This window comes from Drosophila takahashii, chromosome 2R, assembly GCF_030179915.1.
Source record: "Drosophila takahashii strain IR98-3 E-12201 chromosome 2R, DtakHiC1v2, whole genome shotgun sequence".
NCBI lineage: Eukaryota > Metazoa > Arthropoda > Insecta > Diptera > Drosophilidae > Drosophila > Drosophila takahashii.
In genome coordinates this window covers 35,987,883-36,007,015 of record NC_091679.1, presented here as the reverse complement: position 1 = coordinate 36,007,015, position 19,133 = coordinate 35,987,883, and the positions used below count along the sequence as shown (strand labels likewise).

Here is a 19,133-nt window from a genome sequence, read left to right as displayed (position 1 = left end):
TTATTTATTTAAAATTTCAAGTTAAACTAATGCCGCCAAAAAGATTAATTGTATTATAATCTCCTACTTTGCAGTGTTCTTTGTACTTTGCTTTACTTTGGTTTTGTAAGTAAACAACTCAATCTAAAATCAGTAATCCATGAATCCTCGACTTATCGCATATTTAAATGCGTTTTCTAATGAATCTGTCTTCACACTGTATGACTAATTTTTTTCCCAGGACCAAGGTAAGTTAATCAAGGAGTTCAAAATTCTTTTATAAATCCTATTTTTCAGACCAAGGTCTTTTCGGCCAGAGCCAACTCCTTGGCTTCATTTTCGGTTATTTCCTGTATTTGAACCAGGGCAGGTAGTACGTTTTAAGCTGGGTAGCCGTGTGGTTGTATGGATCTTTTGTCTGGCCATGATGATGCCGAATAGTCTTCTCCTGCTCTGTTGCTGGGTGATCTTCGCCTGCATGCCTATCATCTCGCCTATCATCTCAACTGTGGCAACCTCTTTCGAGGCTATCGTACTCCGTCTACATTTGGCATGTTGGCATCCAGGAGATAAACGCACGAATCACTAGGATCACTAGGATTCTGGCATCACAGTGTTGTTTGCCTATGTGCTCTACCTCTTCATTAGGCCTCAGAAAAATGCATCATCAGACAGCAAATCTGAACCGGAATCGGAAGAAACGCCGCAAATTCAAATAGTCAAGAATGAATCCAAAGATCCAGAAGAGCTGTCCAAATAAGTCGATATACTTTATAGAGCATTAAAAATACTAAATACTAGCACTAAACTTTGAAACCACAATTATTTTAAAGTTCAGAAGTTATGGCATATTTTATTCAAGATTTCAATAACAGAGTGTTCCATAATTTTACTTACAGCACAGTTATAGATGGCGTGTTAGTAAACACAAACAGCAGAGCTGTTAAATGTTAACATTTTAGTGATGTGCCAGCCCGACTAAAACATCGATCAAAACGAAAACATCGTCAGTTATACGTAAGTGTCAGTTGTACGTAACGGCTCTCCGTCATTTACTCAGAGAGAGAGAGAGAGGGAGAGCGGCTGTTAGTGATGTGCCAGACTCGACTAAAACATCGATAAAAAGCGAAACCATCGAAAACACAGATTTCTGGCTTTTTTCCACCCCCGCAAACGGTTACACTTGCCGTCATTCGAAAAATTTTCACGGAACGAAGAAGGCACGGTACGTCCGGATTTTAGCGCGATTTCGTGTTTGGTCGCCACTCGAGTGTAAAGAAATTTGTACACCCCCGAAAATAGTGCGAGTGCAGATTTGTAAATACGAAGGCGGCAAAGGTGCGCAGAGTAGCAGCAATAAATGCAACGAAAATAAACGCAGCAAAACAACGGGCAGAAAGATACGAAAAAGAAGAAGCAGGCGAAGCAGCAGAGAAAAGAGACACATAAAGAAGCCGCCATAGCGGTGTGAGTGGGAAAGAGAGGGCGCCTGAGGAGACAGAGAGCGAATAGGAATAGTGTGTGTGTGCGTGGTTGTAGTGGTGGGCGGTTGTGTTTTTTTCGTTGAAAAATCACTGGATTTTGGGGGAAATTACCGAAAACCCGAAGAACAAATGTGCTTGTAATGGCCAAAATAAACTGTGTTTTATTTTAGTTTGCTATAATTTTATAAATAATCAATTTGGACAAAAATAATAAGACACCCACACACACTCACACACGGTAGTTGCGCTCTTGTCTCTTTTTTTCCGTTCAATTCTCTCTGCTCTGCGTAAACGTTTTGTTTATTACCCCCGCTCTTCTATTTCCCTTCTTTGATTTTAGCCGCTCGCGCATACGATAAATTGTTGTTAATTTTACAGTGTGTAATGCTTAATTAATACTCTGTCTCTCTATCTCTTTTGTTTTGCAATTTCAATTTCATTGATAACGCATCGGGAATACAGAGTGTCTGGAATATAAATAATCGTAATAATTCCATGTGTGCATTTAAACAGCATTTTTCTAGTGTCAAACCAGTTTGAAAAGTTCGAATATATATAGATAAATATATATATATATGTGTGCGGCCGCCAGTTCTAATCGTTAAGTCAATAAACAAACCTGGAAGCGATTAGCTGAAATCAAAACAACAGCAATACCACAAGAAATCAACGGGAAAATGAAGCCAAAGCAGAAGATTTCCGTAGAGCCGCTCTTGCTCGTCGCAATTCTCCTTGGAATTCTGGTAGCAGCCACCCACGCTCAAGATCAGGTAAGATCTATGTAACGGTAAAGATAAATATCGTAAAAAGAATTGGGAAAGTTTATGATTTTGGGGTTTTTTAGACTAGAAGACCGCTTTTCATAACAATAGTATAACGATAACCCATAAAAAACTGATTTGAATAGTAATATTAAGTAATAATATAAAAATGTAGTTTATTTTTTAAAAACTCTGGGTTTCTATTATAAGGAACACCTTTTCTTTTTATTGTATAATCAAAGTACTAAGCTATTAGCTAAATGACCGAAAATGATAATACCATTAGTCCTTATTTTTTATTTATTTGGCGTTTTACTTATCAAAAAGCCAAGATCAAATTTGATTTCACTCATCAAAGTTGAATAATAATGAGATTTTAATTACTCTATAGTACAGTGTATTACTATTCAGTTATATTCATATGAATACCTCACCCAGTTTGTTTAATTTTCTCACTAATATAGTCATTAGTAGTCATTACTAGTTCCTTTGTAGGTGAACAAACTCGTTTAGAAATTGTAACTTCAATTGCGTCAATTGACCCTTTTCAGAAGCATAATTGTCAGTCACTTCTGCTAGTAACTTCCCAATTAAATCGAGGCAGATTCAATCGGGGAACTTGATTCCGAGCTGCCTTCACCCAATTTTCCCACCTTGAGGGCTTTTCCTCGGTTCGATTTCTCGTACACTTAAGTTGTTTTTGCGGTTTTGTGGTTGTCCGTGTTGCTGTTGCACTTATTATGCAAAATTCGGCAACCAAGAGAGACGAGGATACACATACATATAGGCAGACAAGCCATGAAATCTCCAAGGCATTGCACTGGATGCAATTTGTGGCTGCAGATAATGAAGAGGAAAAGCCTTCATGTCTCGATGAATGTAAGCTGGCTCCAGTCTTCCACAACTCCTTCTGCTTCTGTTCTGTTGCAGAAAAGACATTAAAAACGTCTGCATTGCGAACGCATAAATATGGCAGCAAACTAAACGCACACACATCGGCACTCTTAAATCCGAAATAGATATATAGACGGGCCTGCCAGGCTAGGCTGTTGCGGTCTGGTCAAATAAGGCTGCAAATCTGAAATTGGTCATCGGGTCCAACTCGCATCGATGCTGTCAGTCAGTCAGTTACCCATTAGCGATGAGAGATGTGTTGTTTGCCGCCAGAGAAACAGATATAGTACGTTTTTATGGAGAATGCGGCTCGCTGATATAGCGATGATTCAATTTCCGACGAATTCCTTTCTTTTCTCATGCTTTCTTTAATCACCTTCCGAATGAAATCGTTTAGTGCTTGGAAAAATAGTTTCTACTTTTGAAAACACTTTTCGAATTAATTGAGCATTTTAATTTAAATTTATAGACTGAAAACTCATCTCTTGGAAGTTAATCGCTTTTAAAAACACTTTAAATTAATTGAGCAATTGAATTGAAATTACATTTTAAAAGAGATTAGATCACAGAAACACTGATTAAAACTGTGAGCAAATGGAATTAAACGATTTGAACATTCTCTTGAATCGAATGTAAAATATATGTATTTTATAAACATATTTTTCCCATTTGAAATCATAGCAATATAAATTGACCAAGTTTTACCGCACTTGAGGCTTTACACATAATACAAATTGTTTGCAAGCTGCCAAGGGGATTATTTATCAGCTTTTGCTGTTATCTAGAGTAATTAATCAAATTATGGTTTATTGGTTGATAATACAATTCCATGATGAAGTAGCCAGCTACCCGTGGAGGGAATTATAAATCAAGAATTGTTTATACTTTGATAGTAACAAAATATGATCAACATAATTTTGATTAATTTTTGTTAGTCTTAAAATTGTCACTTAGCATCTAGATAATAAGAAAATATTTTTCAATGTTTTGTTTTTTTTTAATTTTTTCTAACCGAAGGTTAAAGGTTAACCTGAAGTTATATTAGGCTAAAGTTAAACAATAATTACATTTGTATTTTGAATTCTATGTTTTAAAAACGAAAAAATTAAGAAAGGATTAAATTGACCTGTTTTCTATCGTAGTACTTTGTTAAAGTCCAAACTAACCTCAGATTAAGTTACACGTTTCGATTATCTTTTTCCTTATATTTCCTCAAAGAGTTACAATTGCATTTTCAAGAGCTCATCACTAAAAGCGCGTCTGGTTTTGGGCCTGGGTTCTGGGCCAGTTTTTGATACAACTTCTGCTTCTGGTCACGATGATCTTTGCCATCGATGGTAGCCAACAAAAGCATCCGGCTGTTGCCAATTTCGATGGCTGTGTTTGCCTCTTTGCCTCTTTCACTGTTTGTTTGTTTGTTCGTTTTCCTGTTGGTTGGTTTGTTTGCTTTTATTGGTGTGTGACTTATTGGCCCGAAAAATTTCTACACACACTCACACATAAATAGTGCGATGGCCTTTTACCCCTTTACAACCCCCCTCCCCTTCCCAGCCCCCTGAAGCAGCCAGTAATCTTGTTTTTGCCATTCCGTCCATCTTGTGTCCTGTTTTTGGTGTTTGTCACTTGTTTTTGCCAAAATTGGCATTCGTGGTTTTCCCCCCTTCGGTTCCTTCGTAGCTCCTTCTCCTGTCGCCAAAAACATTTTGAGAACGTGCCCAGAAAATTGATGAGTAGCACGGAGAGAGATGGCTATAGATTGACCGAAAGAGAGGGTGCAAGTTTAATGTTTGTGACTGCTGCAAGTGCCACACTATCCATTTTCCTTTCCGCCCTGTCTCATTTACAAATTTTGCTCTTCATTAGCATTAATGCCTTTTCAAGTGCACTGGGAAAAATATTTTCGTTTTTAAGAAAAATGACTAGCGCATTAAACTAATTTGTACACTTCTATCGTTAGAAAGAACTCTTAAATAAATAAAAAAAAATTAATAAAATGTCTCTTTTAATTCAAGTTAAACATATCCTAACTGAAAGCAGATTGTTTCATTTAAGTCCGAAGAATTCGCGAGTACTGTTTACTGATGTTTAATAGGATGTATTAGTGCCTTTATATTACAATACCAAAATATATCAAGAATAGTATAATAAATTTTAGAAAATCTCCTCCTTCTTCTTAAAGTATCAAAATGATTAAGTGAGGAAGTAAGTAAGGAATAACACTTGGCCGCATCCTCTATCACCTCTGAGGTGTCGAAACCCTATATGCCACGCCTCCTTCGACATTACTCCCTCCCATTTCCATATCCCTGCGTATGGCCTGCCTGCTGTTTCTGTTTATTTTCCTGGGTTTCTTGGAATATCGATTCATTGCCAGACGGCGACAGACAGCGATAAGGCTCTGCCGATATTGGGTTTTCCATTCGATCGATTCTTTGGATATATGTAGCTACCTAAACAACCGACCGACACTTCCTTGAACTGGGTAATCAAATTCAGATTTTTGTCTACTGCGATGGCAAAGAAATATTTCAATAAAATGGTTGGTTTGATACTTGAATCGTGTATACTTGAGATGCAGATTTAATCGTGAGTTTTGAACCAAAAGGTTTCAAAAATGTTATTAAAAACTGAAAAACATTGAATGTAACTTGATAAAATTCTTTAAAGTGCCTTTTCTTTAACCACCCATGATAATAATTAAAAATCACATCCCATTGACAGAATGCAATACAATGCATTTTATTCAAGTTTCTATTAATTTTCCATACACATTTCAGGTTTCATCTCCTCCGCTCATTCATTTCATTCAATCTTTGTTCATTACCTTGCCCATATGTTCATTATCCACCCCTCTCTCTTCTCCCCATTTCCGCCATATGCGGTTTACATTTTTTTCAATTATTATTCACGTGTGTCTCTTTTCATTTGCCTTTGCACCAGCATTCATGTCTTATGTTGTTGTTGTTGTGCACTTGCAATTGGTCTCTCTGTCTCTTTCTCTCCCTCTCCTCCAAGTTTTTGTCTTTTGTCTCGTCGCCCCTTTATTGTATGTTTTGCATACACTTAGAAAATATATATTTATAATGTAAATTGGATTTCTAAATATTAATAAATATTTTAAGATGTTACATTTTTTAAAAATATTTTATTTGTTATCCAAATATCTAAAAACAAAATAGACCTTTATTAAAAAAAGCTATTGTTAAGCGAAAATATTCTAGTTATTTTCCAGTGTAATTACTAAGTGACGACTTGACGACAATGTCAAAATGTTATCAAAGAAACGTTTGCCATTTTCAATATTTTATTTTTAAAATGTCACACGAGCACACGCACACAAACGCAGGGATGCATTTGCGAAAGATTAATTGCGGTAATCTAAGATCAATTGAAAATCCCCACAAGTAATCTGCGTCATTTGCTAATTAAGCCAGTGCAAACAAGATCAAGAGAGAGAGAGAGAGAGAGAGAGAAAGGGAGGCAAAAAAGAGAGGTGCAAAAAAAACGAAAGAGCGGGGCAAAACAAATCACGCTGAACAGATGTAATTTAGCTGTAACATAAACGATTGCATAAGTTTCTGAATTTTTTCATTTCCACGTGACAAAAAATACAGTTCAATTAAAATAATAACCGTAGGTTAACCGCAAATAAATCACAAGCACAAACATTTGCTACATAATTGGGCGAAAGAGCGAAATCAAAGAGAACCAGCAAATGAGAGGGAAATAGAAAGAGAGTGTTGTAAATTGTAAATGAAGCAAAAGAAGGGAAGAAGCAGAGGCCAGCATAAAAAAATGTGTTTGTAAACGTATGTGTGTGTGGGCAGCAGACAACTTTGAAGAAGAGGCAGAATACAAAAACGTCCGGAGTTCGAAACTCCAGCAGAGAAGTTGAACTACACTGTGCAACAGAAAAGGGGATTTTTCGGTTGTAACGGGTCTTATCTTATCGGGGTACTATGAGTAATTGACAGCGGAATTCGTTAACCCAAAAATGTTGTTAAACAACTTATTGTAGACATTTTATCAGTTGAAACTTGCGGGAGAAGAATCATTTTTGCAACGGTTATTGAGAAGTTTTAAAAAGTATTCATATGCACACCTGTTAGACACCGTATTGTAAGAGACATAGCAAATAAGACCGCTTTTAGGTTTAGTATTTTCCTTTACCGAAATTACTTAAATTTCTATACACTTGCCTAAATTGGATTGGACATATAATTTTACGATACAATAAAGAAATTCCTAATCCTTGTCATAAAAAGGATTTGGAATGCTAAGTTGCAGGCCTACGTCAAATCGTAAACTTGATCAAACATATAATCGAACTTACGATTTATGCCTGAAACGAGTTTTTTTTTATCGGATTATATGAATAAAGGTTAAATATGGTCGTCAAAGACCAATATAATCTAATGTCTTTGGTTTTGTATACCTATTTAACAGCGAGTGTACATCCCCTTATGTAATTGACTAGATAACTATTCCGTTCCAGGCAAGAAAATAAGTTCTAGACAGGTTTTCCGAGGATGACTGATGGATCCTTAATTGCGAGTACTATTCATTGGTACTCCTACCCCGAAACGGACCCCCTGTAGACTAGTGTTTTCGGGTGGGGACTCTTGCGACCTCGTCTCGAGTCTTTTGGGCTGGGTCTTCAGTCGCTGTCTGAGTTTCCGTCTCTTTGGGCCGCTTCTTGGCCCGTATGATGTTGGGATTTCAGTTTCTGCTGAGGCGGCGTTTGTAGGTATGTATTTATGTTTGCCAGTTGTATGTTGGTGTGTTGTATGTCTGCTGAGGTAAACATCGCAAACACACACAAACACTGTCTCATTAATAAATACATACAGGCATACATACGCCGGCAGCGTCGCGACCCAAAGACAGACAAACAACAACAACCGCCCCCTGTTCGAGGGAGCGAGAAAGAGAGAGAGAGCCCGATTGAGAGACAGAAAGAGATGGGTAGTGTAAGGCAATGTCAATAAACATGCGTTGTTGCCGCTTTTCATTGTTGTTGTTTCATATGTTCGACTTGGTCTTGTTTCGTTTTGCGGTTTACTGACGGACAACTTGGATGTGTGTGCGGTGGATTCTTCTTCTTGCCAGCTCCATCTACTCCCACTCTTTGCCCAACTCTTCCTCTTCGTCTCCTACTCTCCCGCCCACCCACCTCTTCCCACCTCCTTTCCCGCACACATGCACACCTCTTCCGCTGTAATTTGCGTGTGTGTTTTATTGGATTTTACAATTTTGTTTTCATTTTTATTGGCCTCTTCGTGTGTCCCACTGTTGCTGATTCAGTTGCTCTTCCTCTTTTGTCCTCTTTTTGGGTTTTACTGTTTACTACAGGGTATTGCGGTTTTGGGTACAATTGTAAAAACATTTCAAGAACCCTGAATCCTAAAAAATTATTTCTTTTCAAACTTTTAAAAATGTTTTTTTTTTCTGGTGAAAATGAGTTCTTCGAAAGTTAAAAATATTTATATATTGAGTAGTCATATTCAAATAAGTAATTAAAGAACTAAAAGAAAAATTTTAAAAATCTTATGTGTGTATTTTTTGGCAAGGGTATTTTCAGAAGCGATTACTAAAGATAGATTTTTATTTTCTGATGGGGTCATGTGGCGCACTTTTCGTTTTGATAATTCGCAGTTGATTTGTTTACCCCGATTTTGTTTATTTGGGGCCCCACCCCCACGGAATTTTTGTTTTCAGATTTTAATTGCGAAAAATAACATGGGAGACGTGCCAATCCCGATTGCGCCTACTCCCGTACTTTATCCCCACTTTGCCCCCCCTGTTTTTATTTCGCCTTTTCATTTTTCATTGACGCAAATCGCGCGCAAAATATTCTGTTGATTTCTTTAGCTTCCTCTCGGATTCTCCTTTTTTTTTGCCCCCCATTTTTGCGCCACTCTGTTTTTGTATATTGCGCGTATTTCCTGTCTAGTTTTTTGCTGTTGTTATTGCAGCTTTTGACTTTTCGCCGTGCGTTTTTGAGTTTCCTTTTTGCCTTTGCGTTTTTCTGTGTGTGTGTTTGTTTGTTTGTTTGCATATCATTAACACGGAAAAGCCGGCCAGAAAAGTGCTTGAAAAAGAGTTAACCAACCAACCGCCCCCGCGAAAGAGTCAAATGACAACGGAGCCAAGTTAGTAGCCGCCCCCCACCGCCCCCTTTACCTTCACAACTTCCACCTCTTCTCATCCGCTTCTGTATCACCCTCCCCTCATCTCTCTTTCTTTATCACCCCGTTCGCCCACGCGCTTCGCATACTTTCATAATTATGCGTTTTTCGTTGGGCTTTTCCGCTTTTATTGTTGTTTGTTTGATGTTGTCGATGAGTTTTCAATAGACTTGTTCACATTCCTGCCGAATGTTCGTTTCCAGTTCCCTTTCATGAAGAAACTCTCACCTTTGACGGATTTTTCACCCTTTTCCATTGAAATACTCTGGAATTTATGGTATAACACGTTTTGTACTATCTTATAATCTTTTGACTTCATTTTCACTTTCTTGTATATTATTTAATATATTATTAAATATTATTTACTTTTCAAGTTAAATATATAGATGTGAGAATTAAATTTAAGATTGAGTTTCTGCTCGTTTTGATTTTTAGATATACAGGGTATCAGAGTTTTCAATAGTTTTTCTTTTCAGTTCGGATGTTTGTGGAACAATTTTACAGCGCTATTGTGTGTTTTGAAACGCCCACGCAATGGCCACAAAAACCGACGCAAATTCTTGCACACACACCGCAGCACCGTAAACGAGCGGTGAAAAGGGGGGAGGGGGAAGGTGGAAAAGCGGCCGAAACAAATACAAATGCAGATTTGTTTATACGCCTGGTCAGGGAAATATTTCACGTAAATTTATTCATATTTTTCCAAGCGAATTTCATACGCAATTATACAATTTAAGCTTCAGCTTCTGCAGTAAAATGGTTTATTATTGGCTCATTATATGAAAATTTTTTGGAATATTCCAATCATTTTCAGTATATATTTGAAACTATTTTCTCGCGCCCATCAACTATATAGATATAAAAGTTTTATAATCATACCTTGAATAAAGTGGGCGTCATCTCATTTCGCATTAAATCTGTTTGTCTGCGAGTTTCCGATTTGATAAGGAAAATACTATTAATTAAGAGTCGTAAATAATCAGTTGAACAAAGAAACAAGCGCGTTCCAATGAAAATATCTACGATAATCCCAAGTCAGAGGTCAAGTTATATTCGCCTAGAGATTAGCGCTTAAAATTTAAAAAGCCGAATTACGAGCAAGCGAAATATATTGTTTATTTTATTTTAATGAGCTCATTGCTATTTGTACGACAGAATCTACAAATCTGAACTTGATCCCGTTTTTAAATCAAAGAAATATAATTATTTCTCAATAATCCGGGATTTATTTCAATCATTGGGATTTCCCTTTAGTATTTACTTATTTTAAACTTATTAAATAAAAAAACGATGTACTAATATTATATATGTATACTAAAAATAGAAACAATATTTTTTCTTGAATTTGTAGGTTGATGATTTTATATTTGTAATTTTTAGAAATTATTTTGAAATTTGCACACTTAGCAGATAAAATAAGAATAAGTATTTAATCCCTGTATTAAAGGGTGTGATACCCTGTTGAAGGGTAAAATAGAGTTCAGCTTGATGGTTTTGCTTTGTTCTGCATCTGTTGATCCGATGCCTGCCCTATGGCTCTTTTTGGAGTGTGCTAGCCTTCATTTTGGACCCTCGTACACTGGACTTCCTTTCAATTTTCGGTGTATTCCTGGCAAATACAGTCCCCTAAAGTGTTGCCATTGTTTCGACTGATGGCAGGAGCAACCAGCTTACACATCAAGTGCTGGGAGAAACCTAAAACTCATTACACCCCGAAAAAGCGAGGAAGTTGCAGTTGAAGTTGCGGCAACAGATTGCAGTTTCCCCGAAAAGTTTGTGAAAGCCCCACACCCCCCAAAGTTCTCCTTTTCACTTTTGACAGCTGTTGTGTTGCTCAGTCTGCCTGCTCTTTGATTTTTGGCTTTTACAGTTTATTGACACGACTCAAGTTTCAAGTGCTCAGATGCTGGGAAGAGTAGCACTATAGCACATGATAGCCGGCAAATGTTTCGCATTCCGGGTCATTGAACAAGAGCAAGTGAATAATAAAAAATATTTTGATGGAGATTATACTAATTTATGAATATTCAAATAAAAGTCTAATCTAATTTGGCTGTGAAAACTGTATTGTAAGCTAATTAAAGCTTCCAATCAAAGTGAAAAAATATTCTGATTTTAATTGAAAGCATATTAATTAATAAACATTCTTGTTTCTTTAACAAATTAATTAGAATGTGAGTAAAAACAACTTGAATAATAACAACAAACTACAAAGTAAATTATTCATTTGCCAAGCTAGTTTCGTTCTTTTCAATTGTAAATATTTGTTATTGCCGACGCTAAATTTTTTAATAATTATGCATAAATTAGATACACAGGTATGAGTATGTGCACTTTACTGTTTGCCCAGACCCATAAACGTAGCGCAAATTTTCTAAATATTTTCTATTATGTCACGGTTTTTGTTTGGTTGATGGTACGCATTAAAATTTTAGCAAATCCGTTGAAAAACTGCATGCATAATTCATGACTTTGACTTTTGGCCACTACTGTTTGTTGGCCATTTTGGTTTTGGTTGCTTTTGCCCTCGACATTGACGCTTTAATTGTTATCACAGAATGTGGCCAACGAAAATGTCATCAGTGTACGAAGCCATTAAATTATGCTTATTTGTCATATTTTAATTTAACTATAATCGCATTTGTTGGCCGCTTTCTCTGTACTTCCGTTTGGGTTCTTCTTCTCCTCGATTTCCATCGATTGTGTCACGTATATATTGCAAGTGTTGGCGTTTGGGTCTCGTCTCTCCGATTGCTGCTGACTCACGAGAACCGATCGCACATTGGAAATCTTTTATTGCTCCGCGATAGATCAGTAAGCTGAGCATGAAGTTATTTATATGACTAATACGCTGAAAGCTCAGCAAATCGATTGCTGATTAACAGCAAACGTTACTTGGAACTCGGAAATGTTGAGTTTGCAAAGATGCTGTATTGCAAGATTTTTTCAGAATTTGTCGTGGACTTTAAACGAAAGCTGATAAAATGAATAATACAAATATTTAGTTATTTTTAATGTTTAAGCTATTAAATTTTAATTTTCTGCTATTTAAGTATACACTTAAAGAATAATTTAAAAAATATGTTGTTAAAATCATTTTTAATGTCGCTCATAAATAAACAATGTCACAAGCTGTCTTACTGTTGTGCATTTTTCTTGGAATACAATCATTGCCTGCCTTTAGTGAGAGTTAAGTTATTTTTGTTTTGAATATTATATTTATATATTTTATGTATTATTCTAAGAAATATGGGAATACAAAAAAGAGATATTTTTTAGAATTTTATTTATATTTGACTTTGGCCTTGGTTAATCAACTTTTAGTGAACAGAAAATTGTTTACTATACGATGTACCTAGACGACCCGCTGGCGTCACCCGCTTAAAGCGAATTTACATTTTCATTTACGCCTGAAATGAGAGCAAGATTTTGTCCTTTTTTTTTCTTGTTGGAGCAGCCTTGTTTTGAATTTTTTCGTTGGCTGCTTGGACAAGAGGAGTTGTTGGTAGTAAGTGGGTGGCAAATGGTCGGTGGTGGAGTCCCTGGCGTTTGGTATTTTGCTTTGGCTTTGCCACACGATGAGTTGCGTGGATCGCGTTAGCTCCCTATCCCGATTCCCTACTTTTTCTCGTCTCTGCACAGAGAGAAACATTTGGGTGCAGATCTTAAAATCAAGAATAAAAGAAAGGTTTAACAAGTTGTAGATCTTAACATTTAATTCATATATAATATTGAACGAATTGGAAAAGCATTAAAATAAAACATTGAATTCCAATTTAAGGATATTAAAAAATATGTCTTTTTGTATGGATTTAATCAGCTTTTTCTCTATGTGTAAAGCTCCCTTTGGAAAGCCTGCGGCGTATTTTGCCCCCTCAACCTGCCTGCTGTTTCATATGCAAATACTCGTAATATTTTTCAAATGTTGTTTGCTTTTGCCCTGGCTCACACAATTTTCCTCATTCTTTTTCCTTTCGTTTTTTTTTGCCGAGCGCGCTGCTGGGGCTGCCTTTTCACATTTTTCAATTTTCCACGTTCGCTTTGTTGTCGCTGCTGATAGTCGGTGTGTGTATATCCCTATATAGCGTGTATTTGCAGTGTTGCTTACATTTTCATTACTTTTTTCTTCTTTTTTTTGTGTGTATATTCCTTTTTTCTTTTCAGCAGCCAACAATTCTCACTTGGCAGCAGCTGTGCGGCAGGCCAAACCAAAAGGAAGTTGTCCAATGCTGGCCAAGAGAGGAGCAAAATGTTTGCATTTCAAATTACCCATGGGCCAATGACTGTTGACTGATTTTTTTTTTTACCTTTTGTTGCTACTTGACTTCCGTTGGGGCTGAAAAAAAGGAAGAACCATCAGCAGTTTGCCGTTTGATGCACTTGAACTTAAATTGATTTGAGATTTCTCGAAATTAATCAACTAACTCAACGGGAGACCTCACACACATGTTGCTGGCCGCAAATAAATTACTCTGTTGGCTTGTTTTTATCTCTGGATAAGAACACTCTTACTGAGAGTATTAAACTTAGCAAAATCCTTGCAAAAACGTTGCAAATGCTAGTTTAATTTGTATAATCCTTATCCTTTGATTTATGACTGCCGTGGAAGTTCCCTTACTTAAAAGCATTTATAATTTTCTGTTTTTATAATTATAATTTTGAAAAAATAAAGGTGTTATTTTAAAGCCCTGTGTACTTTTTTTACAAAGTTCTTTTTGCGTATTAAAAATATTAAAACTCAATTTTTTTTACTAATGTCGCATATTATTGATACTGATTGGTTTTGGGAAAAATTTTAATTTTTTTGACTGAAGTAGTAAACTTTATTTTTTGAGTTACAAATAAGTTATAACAAATTGGATTGAAAATAATTTAGTTTTGCAAGAGTATTTCATTCCTGCTTTGGTCAAGTCCTCTGTAATGTATGCAAATTTTTCATCAGCCCGGTCTCTCACTTTTTTTTATCTCGGGTTTACGGAAGTCCCAGAACCGCAAAGTATGCAAACATAAACCAAAAGTATGTGTATGTGTGGGTGTTTGGGGGAATGAGTGGGAACATATACAGAGAAAGAGAGACAGATGAACTCACATTTGTTATGCACTTTGAAAGGAAGGAACATTCCATGTTGTTTTTGCTTTTGTGCCTGAATAAATTTAAATTCGTAATTAGTTGAGGGAGTAAATGGGATTTAAGGTTTTTCCCGTGTTGTTTCTTTTTTCACCGAGCTGGCTAAACATGTAATAAATCTGCATTTTGTATACTTACATCCCGATGTGATCCAAATCTCCCGAAATGAGCTACGAAAACAATGAACCAGGGGGCTCCAGACAAAATGGGAGACGTGAAATGTAAAATGGGGTACCTGCAATCAATCAAGCTGCCCAAGTGGCCCAGATATCCGAATTTAGTGGCTGAAATAACAATTGAAAGGCTGATTGGAAATCGGGATTTGCTTTATATTCACTTTGCTGACAGCTGGGGGAGGGAAAATCAAAGGAGGCGATTAAATTGAATGAAAAGTTTTTCTTTGAATATTTTTCTTGGACTTGAATTTTAATTCTGTCGATGGCCATAAATTGATTACGACTTTCTTAACTTAATTAACTTATTGGTTATAGTATTTACTCTAAAGTTCATTATAATTAATTTGGAGAACTAGAAATATTTAACTTAATAATTTAATTTAACTTAATATTTAACTTAATTGTTAAATTATTTTGATCTATTTCCAAAATAGATAGAAATTCGAGTACTCTAAGTAAATTTATTGAGTGCTTATCAAACATTCCATTTGAAGTAATGGGATGATTGCCATTATTCTAATTGCATGGGCGAGGCAATCGGATTTTCGATGGAAAGCATTATATGGAACAGCAGGGGATGAATTACATTTTTCTAGACTAAGTAAACGGCGAATTTCGATAAGCCCCACTTGGGGTGTGGGGTTCCATTCCTCTGGCTTCTCAAAGGTTCGATTTCGCTTTGCGTTTGGGTCTCTCGTGGGGCTTTGAGAAGGGTTTAATGACCAGAGAGGCCGCGTTTCATGTTCTTCGCTTCTTTTTTCTTTTATTTTTTTTCAGCACTCTGTGTGTGTGTGCATTTTTAATCATGTACTGCCTACTTAGTTTTATTTGCCAACGGCAATAACCCACCGGCAACAAAAGTGGCGACAATGTTGTGGGCCAGTCCCAATTGGGAAATGGAGTCATGTGCCACGTACTTGGCTTGCTAATTCCTTATGTGCACGAACATTTCTTCTTGTTTTTATTCCATCTCGATTGGCATGCACACAGTGGCACACATACCGGAAGTACAGTAAAAGCTCGTTGGAATGGTGTAAAATGTTCTATTTTGGTATTTCAATGTCAATTATTTGATGGGCCATAAATCGATTGTCGTTGGGATCGTTTCAATTGAATGCAATTCATATGGGTGCCGAATGTTAAAGGGTTAAAAGCGGGACGAGGAGCAAAGCCTTTCAATAACTGAACAAGATTTGTTCATATTCATTTCACAGTCACACTTTAATTTGCATTTCTGGGTTGTAAGACTGATAGAACCAATGGATTTGACATAGAATGTATTGATTAACAAAATAATGTATGGATGAAGAATACAAGTTAAATTAATACATTTTAGCTCATTAATGCGTTTTAAAATTAAATGTATAATGTACACGGTTTTGTTTTATTAATTGCAGCTTATTTGATAATTGATTTTATTATTAATTTATTATTTATAAATAAATAAATATTGCAATTCCAAATGCTCTTAAACTCTAGTTTCGCTATAAGAGTCTATACACTCATAGAAATTTTTACCCTAAATCGCCCTAAAAAACTGACTTTTCGCCCGTGGATTTAGAAAATCGCCCATAAATCGTATCCGCTGGCGATTCGCCCGTGTATTTAGAAAAATTTTCTAAAAAATCCCGATGCAAATTTGGTTTAATTTAGGGTGATTTTTCTTGAAATAAGAAATATTTTCCTGTTTTTAGGGTGATTTGCCCTAATTTTAAGGTGTATTTTTCTAAAATTAAGGGCGAATTTTCTGTTTTTATAGGCGAATGCCCTAAAAAATTAGACAAATTAAAAAAAAATCGTGTTTGAGCATGATTAACTGAATTTGGGAAGCATGTTTTTTTTTTTAATCGTCTATATTCTGGGAACTGGGACTGCTTTAATTAAACAACACCGGCGGAGGACACAGTTTCATATTATTGTATTGGTGTGTAGCTTATATGGGAGCCGCGTTAAGAGGGGGGCCCGATCTATACAGCACAGCCGTTAGAACTGAAAAATTATGTTTGTAAATGAATTAGGGAAATAAATATGAGGAGAAAAAACAACTTACTTTTTTTGGTCATTGCGAGAATCGAACCCACGACCTCTCGGTTTAGAGTCTAACGTCCTACCGCTGCACCACAGACCCCTCGCGCAAGACGACGAACAAACTCTGCACACATCTTATTTTCTTGAGGTCTACGTTATAATATGACTAAAGGCAACTAAACCGTATATTTTTTTTCCTGACGACTGTGTCAATTAGGCTCAGATGACACATTCAATTTTTAGCCTCAATTTATTGTGACAATTTTTCGTTTGTGTGAGTTTAAAGAAGTGCAAGCGGGTCAGGATTAATATGATATCGTGCCTTTATAATTGGTGTTAGTGGTAGAGCAGCCAAAAATATTTGATTCTTTCTCGCGCTCGTACAAAGTCCCATTAAGGAAAAATTGCTACAATAAATTGACGTTAAAAATTGAATGTGTCATCTGAGCCTTAGGGCCGTTTTCTTGCCCGCAAACACAAAGTATGCTTTTAACTCAGAACTCTCATACGTTTTTAAGGTTTAAAGACTACTATAATTTAAAATTCGGACGAAAAAATGTCCTCAGTATTATAATGTTTACAAAAAAAAAAAAAAAATAAAAATCAAGTTGAATCACACAGGGTTCGAACCCACAACCCCACGACCTTAGTCCTCATATAGCAAAGTTGAAAGCGCAAGTGATTAGACCGCTGGGCTACCGAATTTCACACTTTTGGAGTGATTTTTAAGGCAAATCGCCCTTGTATTTAGAAAAATTTTAGAAAAAAAATTAGGGCAATTCGCCGTTGGATTTAGAAAAGGTCAAAACGAAGCAAATCGAAAAAAATCGCCCTAAATATTAGAAAAATAGAAAAATTAACCCTAAAAATATTTTTTTATGGTCACCTGCCTTAAATTTATGGCAAATTTGTCGTAAAAATAGAAAATTTTTCTCAGTTCAAAGGCGAAAAATTTTTTAGGGCGATTTTCTAAAATGTAGAAAATTATTTTTATGAGTGTACGTAACCCCCTCCAAAAAATACAAAATGTTTGCATGTCCTGCATGTCGTCCTCGTTCATCTGTTTTGCTTTTACCCTCATAGATGTTTTTTTTTCGTTTTGTTTGTTCGTTTGAATGAATGTATTTCACTTTTAGCACGTTTTGTGCCATTTTTCCCGTTTGGCCGAGTTACATATTTACTTTGGGTTTGTCCATAGCGGGGAATTCCAATTTTCTAAAATGTCACTGCATAGTTTCAGGCGTTGTTGGTCAAACGATATGTGTGTATGTGTATGTGTCATCTGCTCATACCCAAATGGCAAATATTCATTTGTTCGAAATATCCCCACTTTTGTTTAATAAACTGATCGAAAAGTTTCACCCGCGTCACTCTTAAAGTTTTTTCTTTATACCTCTGTCTCTTTTGACGGCGACGCATTTTCACTTTGTCCACAAAGAAAATCGCAAGTTTTCCTTTGAGAGAAAAGTTCAAAAGGATTTTCGCGTGCCTTTTGAGGTGCAGTTTTCTGTGACGGTAAGGTAAGGTAAGGGTGCAGTCATCAGACGGATCAAATTATGGCAGGAAAACGAGTGCGAAGAGATAAAGATGGAGGAGGACTGATTGGGGAATTGAGGAGGCACTGGGAGTACTGCCCACATGCCAGAAGTCGGATCCCAATGAAAATCCAAAAGGGGGCCAGAGAAGTGGATGCGAAGGATAGTTAATTCCGTTGCTTATCAGCTGGGAGCCCTGTTGAACCAACTTTGCATTGAGCGAGTGTCGCAGACAGAAAGTGAAGTGAAAATCTCTGGCAGATAAGAGAGCTTCAGGCGCAAAACTTTTCTGGATGCTCTAAAAAACTGAGTTTTATTTAATAACTCAGAATTTCAAATTAAGCTCACATTATTAAAAAAAAGTTATTAGTCATGTACCAAATCGTGTTTCTTTCATTAGAGGTACTCATTTAATTACTATTTTCTATTTAATGAAAATACTGAAAATATTTATGTGGCTAAATAGTTTTGAGCTGCTTGTTTAATCTGTAAGTTATTGTGTTCTACCAGAAGTTCGTTTGAAAATGCTTTTATTAAACAGAAACAAACCTGTTGAGTTTGTTGGGATAACCCAGGTTCTCTTATCTAGGGAATATGGATGACTGCAATGGCGCATCCCACAAAAGGTTCTCGCGCGCACTGTTCCCTGCACTGAAAATCCCTGGCCTTCCTCAGTTGCCAGCATGTGGACGTTGATGCCGGCCATGTCTGCTCCTGGCCTGATCCGCCCTCGTCTGGTGTTTTCTGGTATGGCTCTTGGTCTTTCTGGTCTCGGCGTACTGCCGCTGACATCATTGTCTTGCTATGCGAGTGGCGGCGCTCGGGCTCATTTGGAGCGCCGCTCCTCCGCTCGCTGCTGTTGAATGCACCCGTCTCCATCTTCATCGCCTTCGCCAACTGCAGTTCGCAATCCGCAACCACAAACACCTCCCATCTGCCCTTTTTGACAAGACTACACAG

The 19,133-nt window shown here is 36.6% G+C and overlaps 1 protein-coding gene and 1 long non-coding RNA gene across 10 annotated transcripts in view; one reads left to right on the top strand and one right to left on the bottom strand.

Moving 5' to 3' along the window:
* The first annotated feature begins 1,161 nt into the window (after positions 1 to 1,161).
* Positions 1,162 to 19,133, top strand: part of Sdc (Syndecan) — a 111,731-nt gene continuing 93,759 nt past the window's right edge. For 3 of the 7 annotated variants that reach the window (XM_070214137.1, XM_070214136.1, XM_044393310.2), the window contains exons 1-2: positions 1,162 to 1,317; positions 1,977 to 2,233. In XM_070214137.1, the coding sequence (XP_070070238.1) occupies positions 2,141 to 2,233 (93 nt within the window). In that variant the 5' untranslated portion in view covers positions 1,162 to 1,317; positions 1,977 to 2,140. Of the gene's footprint in view, positions 1,318 to 1,925; positions 2,234 to 19,133 lie in introns of all 7 variants that reach the window. The other 4 variants (XM_070214139.1, XM_070214138.1, XM_044393309.2 and 1 more) reach the window with 3 other exon arrangements.
* Positions 13,232 to 15,799, bottom strand: LOC138912361 (uncharacterized). Of its 3 annotated transcripts, XR_011417893.1 has the most exons (5): positions 15,460 to 15,799; positions 14,573 to 14,718; positions 14,396 to 14,450; positions 13,614 to 13,642; positions 13,232 to 13,535 (listed from the first exon to the last, which is right to left on the bottom strand). It is a non-coding gene; the product is annotated as an uncharacterized lncRNA (long non-coding RNA). The 3 variants fall into 3 exon arrangements; XR_011417892.1 differs by having other exon boundaries at positions 13,232 to 13,642; positions 14,573 to 14,782; positions 15,197 to 15,799; XR_011417891.1 differs by having other exon boundaries at positions 13,232 to 13,642.